The sequence below is a fragment of the Sphaerodactylus townsendi genome, linkage group LG06 (genome assembly GCF_021028975.2).
Source record: "Sphaerodactylus townsendi isolate TG3544 linkage group LG06, MPM_Stown_v2.3, whole genome shotgun sequence".
NCBI lineage: Eukaryota > Metazoa > Chordata > Lepidosauria > Squamata > Sphaerodactylidae > Sphaerodactylus > Sphaerodactylus townsendi.
Genome location: NC_059430.1, coordinates 54,161,675 through 54,174,251, shown reverse-complemented (window position 1 = coordinate 54,174,251; position 12,577 = coordinate 54,161,675). Strand labels below are relative to the sequence as shown.

The 12,577-nt window shown below is 38.7% G+C and overlaps 1 protein-coding gene across 1 annotated transcript in view; it reads right to left on the bottom strand.

The window, feature by feature from the left end:
* PPP1R12A (protein phosphatase 1 regulatory subunit 12A) overlaps positions 1 to 12,577 on the bottom strand; it is a 154,818-nt gene that overhangs the window by 47,107 nt on the left and 95,134 nt on the right. Inside the window, 5 exon segments of the mRNA XM_048499848.1 lie at positions 1,843 to 2,019; positions 2,434 to 2,601; positions 3,738 to 3,955; positions 5,179 to 5,391; positions 10,458 to 10,576. Coding sequence (XP_048355805.1) covers positions 1,843 to 2,019; positions 2,434 to 2,601; positions 3,738 to 3,955; positions 5,179 to 5,391; positions 10,458 to 10,576 — 895 coding nt within the window.

Genomic DNA, 12,577 nt, shown 5'->3' with positions numbered 1-12,577 from the left:
AACATTAATTTAGATCCAATAAGGCCCTAAGTTATCTATTGTGCCTGAGTCACATAATGAAAGAAATTAGGAGAAGATAGCCTATCGTCAAGCAAACTAGAACCATACAAAATGTTCTTGGTAGTAGGAAATATTGTCACCTTCTGTTCCTATCATACAGGTTTTCCATAGTTCAAAGAGGAATAATTCCATTCTAAATCTTCAATAAAATTCTTTTCTCTGAGTAATGCTAAATATTTTACATATTCAAGAGCTGGATTCTAAAAAACTATGTAGTACTGAATATTGTTTATATTACTGGCATGCTATATTATCATGCACCAAGTAAGCAGATTTATTGGAAGTTAGAGTTTTGAAATAATATACAATGTTCTAAGAATTCAAGAATCAGACCATGAATGTAAGATGTTATTTAATCCAGTGATACATACATGCAATACCTTGACATGCTAGTGAGGGCAAGAACAAACTGAGCGCCTAAATTTTGAACTTCCTTGCTTTTTCAGTTCCTCTCAGATTTTTCCACTATAATTATGCTATAACACAATTTAAATCGTCTTTTCCTAGGTAGAAGCTATTACCATATTACTTGCAAGTCAAATGGTTATGAAAGTGCTTCTTAAGTATGAAGAACTTTTTTGTGTGAGCCTATTTTCTCACTATGCCTTCCTGCATTTCCAGTTGTGATTCTTATTCAAAATCTGCCCTTTGGCAATGCTTTATGAAAGCACTGTCACATTAATCTTGAAGTAGAATTAAGGATTTAGGTTGCAGCAAAAAAAAATCTGTGGCACTTGTCTTTGAAAGCTCTTGACTTAAATTAAGAACTTCAGATGCATGAAACAGGAAGAGAAGGTAATTTATTTTTGGATATGTAAATACAACATAGTAACTAGATGCCTAGGAAGATTCAGGTAGTAACATTTTAAATTCAGAGTTCCTTGACTCTCCTCACTAAACCTCTTCCCCTCTATAGGTCATGGGGGGCGGGGAGAAGAGTAAGGACTGGAATACAGCATGTACACAGACATGCTGGGCTGCTGCAAGAATCTCTTCATTTAGATGTCAATTTAAATGGATATTAATAAGATAGTAGCATGAATACAATTGCCATGCCTTCTGTCTACCTCTGATTATTTTCTTTTTTACAACTCATACCTAAAACTAGGACTCTGTATTAAAGTTCTAAGTTTCTATTTAAGTTACATTTGTAATAGATTTATGAATCTCACCTAGCTTTTAAAGCAAATCAGAATGTATGGAATTGAATTTTATGTATTTCCTACTGAGAGGTGAGATACACAGCAAGTTCAAATCACGGCATTTTCCTTAACACACAAAATCACTTAAGAAAGAAGACAAAAGAAATTTTGGCCCAAGAAAATGTTTCCACAGAAAAACGAGAAAACACAAAAACAGAACAGTAGAAGGAGAGGTCTTGATTATTTATTGCAGAACTTGTCATTTTGAAGTTCATGCTAGTTTTTAAAGATGTATCATGCTTGTGTAATGAAATCTGGTAATATTTCTTGCAATTAGAAAAGCTAATCAATTATTCATATTTCATAATATAAAGAACTATCTTCAATGATGTGCAGGTCAAAAAGAATATTACTATACTAGCAATACTGAACATATATTCCTCAGTTTTAAAAACAGAGTCGCAGGTAATTATGGGAATCAGTATGTGGGATGCTGGAGTTTGCCCGTGAGCCCAAGTAAGAGGTTTCCATCACATATGAGCAAGCCCTTAATAGTTCACACTTTATGAGCAGGTATTTGTTCCTCTACTAAATGATCACTCTGCACAACAGAAGTATTACTTGCAGAATTTTTACACACCTGCGTCTCTCCCTGACCTCTGAAGTTGAGGACACAGTGCCAGAAGTAGTTGTAGTCAAGGCTGTGGTAGTGGTCGCAGTATTTATAACTGACGGAGCAACAGGAACGGTCACTGCTGTAGGAACATTGTCTTTGTCTCTCTCAGTACTATCCTCAGCCCATGAACGATTTGAGGTACTATAGTATCATAGCAGCAACACAAAAAGAGAAAAGGAAACAGCTAAACAATGAAAGCACTTAAACTAGAACAGTGTGATAAAGGGATGGATTTTTTTAATACACATTTGAAAAAAAAATTTGATATAGAAATATCTAAAATGCTCCAGATTAGCTCAGTAAGAAAAAGTAGCAAGTTTAGCTTCAACTATGTTTTTAGCCTCCCATCAGAGTACCAGATTTTCCTGGCAACAGCCATGCAGAGTTATTACTTTATAATGAAAAGGACATCTTCATTTTGAGCCAAATTGCATGTGGACTATATTTAAACAGGAAAAATGAAAAAAATCCAGAGCCCAGTACCTTCTACACAAAAATGCATGCACATACATAAGCACACAGTGGACTGAACACAGAGTACACCGATGACCTTACCTGCTTGGTATTCCTGCTGTTGCTGACCCCATTGTAACTTTTGTTGCAGTGCTTGTGGCGGAAAGCAGGCTTTTCTGAAGACCAGCTGGGGAGGTAACTGTTGATACTGAAGTAATACTTGGAATACTAGAACTAATCAAGTCATCTTGTCTTCTACCAAAGGAACCACTGAAAAGTTGTTTGAATTTTTTTTAAAAAAAGTGGATGTACACAATGTCCGCAAAGTTAAAAATCAATGCCATGTTACTATTCCACCCCACTTAATGACAGCTCTGTTTAAATGCCTTCAGATATTTAATTTGAAAAAAAACAAAAGCATCATTTAAGCAGGTGAACCTATTTACCTATTTACCCATATCTATAAAGTCTTAAGCCCCAATGATAGGGCAATACATAGCTGCATCTACTTGCAATGTTATGGTGAGCTTAGCAATACTGAACTGGCGTGGCTATTACATCCCAACAATAATAACAATAACAACAATAATAACTATTGATACTATTATTGATGATGATAACAACAATGAATCGACAAAGAGTGAAACTGCTAATATAGATGTAATGGGTAACTTTTCTTGTTTTGCACTGGGGGCTCCTGTCAGCAAGAAGTTGCCTATAACTAGGCAAGTTAGGTAGAGGAGTGTCCTTATCTCTGCCAGGCAGATTTACCAGAATCACTCCTGTGCAAGCGAAACTGCTTGAGGTCACATTGTTCTGGTCTTCAGAAGGCAGGGACACAGCGTTTTCTGAGCAGAACTTGGATTCAGAGTCAGCAGAAAAGATGAAAGAGGACACAAGTGCAACTCCTCTGCTAGTTAACCAGAGGCACCTTTTGGAAGCCAGCTTTGAAAGCAGTGTGATAGCTCATCCTTCTTCTGTTAGGGGAAAGTAGCCCGGGTTATTGCCATCTTAAGGTCATAAAAATTAGATTTTATAGTATACTGAACAACTATAGCTAAACTTCCTAAATACAAATATCCAAGGTAATGATCAAGTCTTTTATTTGAAAACACTTGCATCCAAAATTCACTATGCACCTACTCTCTAATTTAATGAAGAATTCCCTTCAACATATTGAACCACTAAAAAATTCTGATAACCACTTTCTACAAAACACCATTTGTGTTTTTAATATTTTACAGTTGCACATTTTTTCATAATCAAAACATACCTAAAAATGTTCACAATCAAATTGAGTTCTTAATGCTCTCACACATTTACTTAGAATATTTTGGCATACAAACATGTCTAATTTATGAGTTCATGCTAATTTTGTTGATACTTTCAATAACTGAACTCCTTACCTTCTTTGATAGCTTGTATTTAGTGGCACAGATACTTCATTTGAGATATTTTTCTTTGAATCTTCTTCCCATTTTCTTCTTGTATAAGAACCAGTACCCCGTATTAGGCTGGCTGATGTATCCCTGTTTTCCTTCTCTTCAATGTCAGATGTACTAGCCAATCGTCTTGGAATTGTGGGTGCAACATATGCAAGTCTGGTCCCTTTTGTGTCCTTTTCCTTTAAAGGACAGAGTGTTCATATCAAAGAAACTGCATTTTACCATATTTGATTTCATTCACATATATGCAATAAATCAGTTCAACAACATGCAAGTGCAGAATTTCACAATGACTGCAATTTTGGCTGGTTACATATTTCATGTGTACAGCATGACTAACTTAGTATAAGCACAGCTTACTGTTGCAACAAAATTCTTTTTAAAATGGAGTTATTTTAATGTTTTCTCTTGTACATTAAGTAATAGATATTTTAACATGGGCCCTTTCCGCACAGGCGTAATACAGCGGCCCAGGGATGGCAAAAACGCCATCCCTGGGCTGCTGTTCACACAGGAGGTGCTGCTGCATTGCAGCAGCGCTGTCCTGGTCGCTGGGGAGCAGTGTGAAGCCACCCCTATTAACCTCGCAAAACAAGCGAGGTTTTTCCAAAGCACCGTCTTCCAGTCAGCGCAGTGTAAACAGCACCGGCGGGAAGACGCTGCTTTCCCCTTCCTCTCCACTCACCATCCCGTGTCGCTCTGGAGGGCTGCAGAGCCCCGCCCATGCTGCCCCCAACCCCTGTAGGTCGGAAGGCAGCATGGGCGGGTCCCTGCAGCCCTCCAGAGAAACGCTGGATGGGACGGTGAGTGGAGGGGGCGACCGGAAATGGCTCCATTTGGAGCCGCCTCTAGCTGAGGGGAAAGTTGGGCCGCTCGCATGCTAGCGTGCGAATGGTCCCTGAGCCTCCACCGGCATGATTCATGCCGGTGCGTTTCCGACCGTTATGGAAACGGACTACAATTATGGACTACAATTCACATCAGCCCCTACTAGCATGGCCAATTGGCCATGCCAATTGGCCATGCTGGCAGGGGCTGATGGGAATTGTAGTCCATAACATCTGGAGTGCCAAAGGTTCGCCACCACTGCCCTAGAGCCCCTTCCATCACTATAACTGTCACAGGATCTCAGACCTGCCTGTCGCTTATTCATCACACTTAACTATGTAAGAAAACATATAATTGGTTGATAGACCAATGCATACATTTTATAATTATACAGAAATAGGTTTCTTACATCAAATGTTTAGAAAACAGTATTGTCCAAGCGCTCACCTCAATCTAGCCACCATCTGAGCATCTGATATCACTGTGGCCCCACACCAGATTCTCACCTCTATACTCCAAAGAATAGTACTAATCAAAACTAAATTATGCTGCATTTTCTGGAAAAAAGGTTTACCTTGTCTTTGTTGTCTAATGAAGATGATAATCTAGGGCTTGAAGCTGACCGCATAACACCTGTTGAATCCTTTTCTTTCTGAGTTTCTTTGCCAGCTGTAATCTCAGCAAGTGCCCCATAACTGCCAGTCTTTCGAAGACCTAATCTCCAAGATGCAGGAGACTCATCTTTTCTCTCATCTTCTTTGGGAGAAACTTTAGATGAAGTCGGAAACTGTAAAACACAGCATTATTGTCCTATGAGTGTTGCTCTCCAAGACTCCCCTAAACAGCTATACATTTCAGAGTGTACATGTACAGGCCACAACATGACAATCTAGAACCTTGCAGGAACAGAGAATGCTCATAGCCTCTCACTGACATGTTTCCATTTGAGAATGTGAATTAAGCATCTGGTATTTTCCGATTTTGATCCCTTGTACCATAGAAATTTTAAGACATGCAGAGCAAGATGAAAAGAAGACAGTTGTAGAACAGCTCCAGTCAAGTAAGGCTGATTTCTGCTCCATAGTCTTTGGCGAAGTCTCACATTGGGAAGCTGGAGCTACTTTGCCTAATATAAACTTTCATCACCCACTCTAGATTTTGGGCAAGCAGCAAAATTGCACTATGCTATTTCCTTTCTTTTCTTCTTGTTAAATTCTATTGTTGTCCCAGATGCAATAACATTGTCTTGGGATTTAGTTAGGTGCTTGAAATGATTGCCAGTTATTATATAGTTGTCTTTTTAACAGTATTCAACCTGGCATTTATGCCCATCATACTAGCAATGAAACAAGCTTCAAGGCTACACAAGCTTGGCTTTCCCATAGACCAGGGGTAGGGAACCTGCGGCTCTCCAGATGTTCAGGAACTACAATTCCCATCAGCCTCTGTCAGCATGGCCAATTGGCCATGCTGGTAGGGGATGATGGGAATTGTAGTTCCTGAACATCTGGAGAGCCGCAGGTTCCCTACCCCTGCCATAGACGATCTGGGAGCTGCATCTTAAATGGATACTATGGCTATCCATCTTAAATCATGCTGAACAGATCATGAGTTGCTAGTAATACTTAGCACCCTTTTAAAGTTGCACTCAGAGGAAGGACATAATTCAACTTTTAAAGTAAATCCTTACCTTACTAGTCCACAATATGGTCTTCCACCAAAACAGGGTAGAGACAAAGACTATTAATGTATGCAGTTTCATTCCCACAATATACTTCCTAAAGCAGCTCCTACCCACTCAAACAAACATGTAATCAGGCAACAGTTCTCCTCAGCTACTAATAGGTGCTGAAAATATAAAATACGTGGGTACCTAATTTAACCACTAAAAAGCATACATATAAGCATACATGTCAAGCTATCTGAATTAACCAAAGCAGCAGGCTGCCGTGGCTGCTTTTTGTGTTACTCAAAGAAGCCATTCATTGACATATAATGTGCCTGAGTAAACATGTCTGTCAGAAGTGTCATCTTCACTAGTATTAAAAGTCAAGAACATGGAGGCCCATGCTTGCTCACTCCAAAATGTGGGACTATTCAGGATTCACTAATGGAAAACCAGAATTCCTTGGAATTTCATGCAATGTGAGAAACTGCAAAATTAACCCACTTCCAATAAATATAACCTGTAAGTCCAAGGAATAAGAAAGCAAAATCTCACACAACATTCTAGGCAAGTTAATTATTTTATTTTAAATCTCAAAAAACAGAGTCAGCTGTTCACAGGGTTAGGTTTGAACATCACACTATAAACTATGAGATGCAAAAAAAAGGGGGGGCATAGTTTAAGGCCATGCAACCATAGTACCAATGCTTGAATTAAAACTTGTTATTTTGGCAACCTGGAAGGAGGGGAACCCATACACACACAAAGCCCTCACCAGAGACTTTTCACCTTTACTGGGCACAAGAACAATGCCAGTTTTACGTAAGCCCTGCCTCCATGATGCAGGATCTACAGAGTCCGCCACAGGCATGACAGCAGCAAGGAAGTCATACTAAAGCCAATTCGGACAAGACATATAAAAATATTGGAAGGAAAATATAGACATATTTAATACCAACGTCCATATACCTGAACCCCTATTAACTTCTCACAAAATGCAGAAATGAACTCAGCCCCTTTTCTGTGTTAAGTTGCATCTCCACAACCTATTCATCTGCAGAAAATATTATGAGTGCAGACCTGTGGAGGGGGAGAAACATAAAAGTATGAAGGAAGTAGAAACAGAAAAACAGACATGTGCAGGAATGTAAGAAAAGAAAGGAGGCAGGGAAATGATGGGGAGAAAAGAGATGTGGGAAGGGGGGAAATCACCCATGATGTTGAGAGTTCCAGGTGATTCCATTATGTTTTTTGGCCTCCCTCAAGTAGCTACTGTGGGAGCAATATGGATGCAGGCTGCTGTAATGGCAAAGGGAGGTGTTTAACATCCCTAGCGCTGCAGCCCTGATCCATCTTGGGCCTCCTAGTGGCTGCTTTTTGCAGTTAAATCACAAGACGGAAGATCCAGTCGTAGAACTCCAATGTCAGCTCCAGTGAGAAAGATAGACTGTAATTCTGATACACAAAGATGCATCAATGACACAGCACATAAAGATCACAGGAACTCCCTCAATGGCTAAAAGAGGTGTTGTGAATGATGGAAGGCCTCAGTCTGATTTACTGCCTTGTAATTTAATAAGCATTGCATCCTTGTTTTCTGGTTTGATAAGCTAGCACCTCTTCCAACAACTTATTTGATAATCTATTAAAGAGCATTATATTGCTAGACAGAAAAAAAGTAGTAAAATCAGCTTGTAATGTGCCCATAAACCTTACAACTGTATGCATGTTCCTTTTTAAATCCTTCTCAATTTGTCAAAGTAAATCTCTGCAAAAAAGACAACTTTTCTACATAAATCATACTTGTCTCCCTCCCATGCTGATATTTTCTTTATCTGGAAAAGTTCAGAACTATAATAACTAATTACTATACTTTTATACTGAATTTTGCATCGCGGCCTGAAGTCCAACGTGGCTGCAGGGGTCCGTGGGACCACCCACAGGGGCCAGTCCAACACTAAGCAGCACTGGCACACCCAGGGGCGAATGGCCAGTGCCTGGGCTGGATGGGGGGGGGGAGAGAGAGAGGCGGGGGAGGTGGGACGGGAAGACAGGAGTGTGGTGGTGTGGGTGGAGGAAAGGAGGGGAACGAGAGAGATGTGAGTAGGAGAGACAGAATGGAGGTGGTGGAGGAGGCATGAGGGCAGCACAGGGAGACTGGCCAAGATAGGGCCAGTGCAGTAGGAGGGGGACACGTTGAAGAGGGGCGGGGAGGGCCGGACATAGAGACAGCTGTGTAGGCTCTTGCCCTGTGGCTGAATAGAATACCTGGGTTATGCCACTCTCCTAACACCAAGAGAGAAGATGGGCAGGCCAGCGCCCATGCAGGGGAAGGAGGATCGATTTTAGACCCAGGAGGCAGGGCCGGGGCGGTCGGGCCTGACAGTTACGTAACTTGAGGATGACTCCTCCTGCCACCATCTTGATCAGAAGGCTGATGGAGTAGTTAAAGTGTTGATGTAAGACATATTCTTTAGTTTTAAATGTTTCAAGAAAAAATACAGTAAATAGAACAAACTGAGGCAACAACTTCTGCTGAGGCGACTTTCACTTTACATCAACCCATTCTCTCCTTCTTTACTTATCTGAGATCATATTAGGATTTGACTCCTTTTTCAGTCTCACTCTCAGTACAGCACAGACTGACCCCCTCTCTCAGTGTTCAGTACAGAATACTCTCTCTCTCTCTCTCTCTCTCTCTCTGTTCAGCACATAATATTTTCTCTCTTGCAAGTTCTGTACACACACTGATTCAGTTTAACTCAGTCTGAATCAGTCTCCAGCACAGACTGCTATCTCTCTCCCAAATTTCACACAGGCACACACACTATCAGTTCATAACAGACTCTACTCAGTCACTCTCCAAGCACCTTGCTCTCTCCCTTTCACTTCCCTTCCTTCTAAAACTAACCTCTCAGTTTAAAGAAAAACACATAGAATGGTTTAAAACATCACAGTGCTATTCTATAGTTCTGTCTCTATCAAAGGTTTCAAGTGAGCCCCAAATTATGATGTAAAAAATGCTGTTATTAGAGTTGTCTGAAAAGCCAAATTAAAAAAATGAACATCTTTCTGTGTTAATAATCAAGTACATATACATTTAAAGCTATGAACTTAACTTTTAAAAATAAAGTTGTCAGCTGACAATATCACTTTTTTTTGAATGGATTCATACAGGCTACTATTTTTACTTGGGCTAATGGTAGTATTTAGGAGAAAAGCATCACAAAGAAAAGCCAGGAAATCATGTTAAAGCTCTGAAGATCTATAAAACAGTTATTTGCATTAATGACCAGTGTTAGATGGTCAACAAGAGTAAATATTCATGTCTCCCTTTGTAACATCTTCCTTCCACCAGCAGATGAATACTGTTTGATTTTCAATTATTCCTCCTTCCTTTCCCATGTTTTAATTTCTGGGTCTGTGTTTTTATTTGTATTATTTTACTTTTTGCTTTTGTTAACTGCCTTGCTGCCCCTGATTGGGAAGAAAGATGGAACAGACATCCTATAAAAGAATAAATGAAAGAATTTAAAAGAGTTTAAAAAGCCATGACAAATATTAGTAGCCAATTGATCCTCTAATGGAACCTCATCAAATTGACCTGAAAATTTCTGCAGAACTCAAAGGACAGTTTTCTACCTTGGAATATGTAACAACAATTATACTTTAATGATTTTTTTACTATACTCCTTTGAAACTGAGTGGCCAAAATTGATCACCTTACAAAAGTGGTGATATAAAGGCTTTTTATCTTACTTGAACTGAAAGGATGCAAACTGATTGATCAGATTTAACTTTACTAAAGGGTACAAATTAGTTTTGCATGAACTGACCAAAGGCAACCACCAATTTTCTCATTGCGATTTTTAAAACACACATTCTCGCATTAAAATAAGGGAAACTGAATTTGCTCAATGAATTCATGGCCAGTAAAGACATAACTTTCTTTCATCTATCCATCATGTAGTGCTGGCTCAATTGGTATTTGGCACTCAACAGCCACCTCACCATTAGGAAAACTAACTATCTCATAAGCAAGTATTCAACTGCATCACAAGTATAAAAATTCAAAAAAGAAAAAAGGATTGTTTTATTTATGGAAGCATCACTCAAGTTTTTAGGGGTTTAGGACTGAAAACTGATTTGACCTTTCATAATAATGAAACTGGAAAAATCTGTTTTACCTTTTTAATGGGGGATGTAGGTGTCACTTGACCAGTAGTAACAGAAGGTGTAGTCACAGCTATGGGAGCGTTCTGCACACTGATAACATTGGAATTATTTGTTGCAGGTTTGTTCTTGTCTGAAAATAAATAATTTAACATTTACAGCAGTTAATAAATGATTTAATGATAGCTAATGCTTTCAACTACAGAGAAGCCATTGTGAGTAGCAGTGTTCAAAGTAGCATGGTGTGATCTAAGGCACACTAAAGAGGAGGTTACTTCCTTACAAGAAAAAGTGCTCTAATGGCTTATTAGAGCTACCAAAGAGCAAGATCAAACTGTTTTACAACCGTCAAACTGTCTGTAATTCAGCAGATGTAGGAAGTAAACAGATCCTGCTCAGAAACCAGTTTGGCTATTTAAAATCATATTTATAGAAAACTATCAATAAGCATGGTAAAATGGATTAAGGCTGAATTCAGATTAAATGACAAATCATGACTTGCAATAAGAACAAGACTGAAAGTTCTCAGCCGTTCATCTCAGTTTTTCATCTGGTGGCCTGACCTGGATAGACCTGGCTAGCCTGATTTCGTCAGGTCTTGGAAGCTAAGCAGGATCATTTCTGACTAGTATTTTGATGGGAGACCTCCAAGAAATACCAGGGTTGCAGACAATGGCAACCACCTCTGAACGTCTCTGGCCTTGAAAACTCTATGGGGCTGCCATAATTCAGCTGTGAGTTGACTGAACTTTCTACCATACCACATGTGGACCTGACTGATTTAGACAGTCTAAGTTTTTTTTAAAAGATATTTTGTTTAACCATGCAAGTTAACAAACATGGATGTTTAAGCAAATAATGTTACATTTTAGTTAAATAAAACAATGTAAATAGTTATTCTTAATTATTTTTCTCCTAATAAAGCACAGCAATATGTTAACCATTCATTAAACAGGCGAGTTCACCTCACAATGATTTCATAATTATCTACTTCAAATGGTAAATAACCAATAATTAATTTTTTGTTATACTGTAAAACTAACCTGAACAGTTATTATTCTAAAAATATTAAATATTAACACATTGTAACTGTTAAGGTTATAACAACCAGCAAGAATAAACCTTTATGAAGAAAACCATGATTTAAATTGAATTTTACTGACTAGTGATTTAAATCTATTTGACCAAAATCAAATCCACCCTGCTATTGCTCTTAACTGGATGAAGAAATTCATTATTTTAAGCTTCATTTTTCATGTGAAGTGCCCTAAAACTCTTAAGGGGGCTCATACCTGACAAAAAGATATATGAAGATACACCACCACAAACCCCACATCTCCAGCAGGTGGAGTTAACCACAAAATGTCAGGGATCGAGTCTGTATACAACTCCAATAGTAACTCTTCAAGATTTCAGGCAGAAGCTCTATTTAACTGGATACATTTAATCTGCTCAGCAACTCTGCTGGGAAAGCACCATTTAGCCCTGTCCACTTTTTGGAGGGCACCAGCAAAGGTACTGGCAAGCACCATGGTACTCACGGACACCATGTTGGGGACCTGTGCTATAATCTACAACATGGCCACAACAATATGTGTGCATAGCTTAGCATGTGCTTCAGGGGACAACAACAGCAAGGCACAGGGGTATGGGCATCCCTTCCTAATGTTCAGTGTGTTGTAGCATCCCCAGTGTCTGTTTGAAAACAATGTTCAGAGTTGCTTTTTAATAAGTTTAATTTAAAAAAACTTGAAAGAAATAAGACATTAGTATTTAAACTTGGATAATGAATATTTAACTGTCTTCTAGAATTCATTATGTATTCTTCTACTCAATGCTGTTCCATTTTGAATTTGAAATTTAAATATATTTACACAAAATATTTCAGAAATCAAAACTCTTACATTGTGAATTTACCTTAAAATTAATAATGGGAAAAAAGAAGGAAGTACACATCTGGAACAGAGAGATTCAATTTCAGGGAAAGGCCTAAGTTCTCTGGCATGCCAAATAAAGTATGATGGAAGCCTTGTTGATATTTAAAAACCTCCAAGTTTATATAAATTAATTCTTGTGTCACAGTCATATTTTCCTGGCACAAGACTGCATAGTAGCAACAAAGAAAACATAGTAA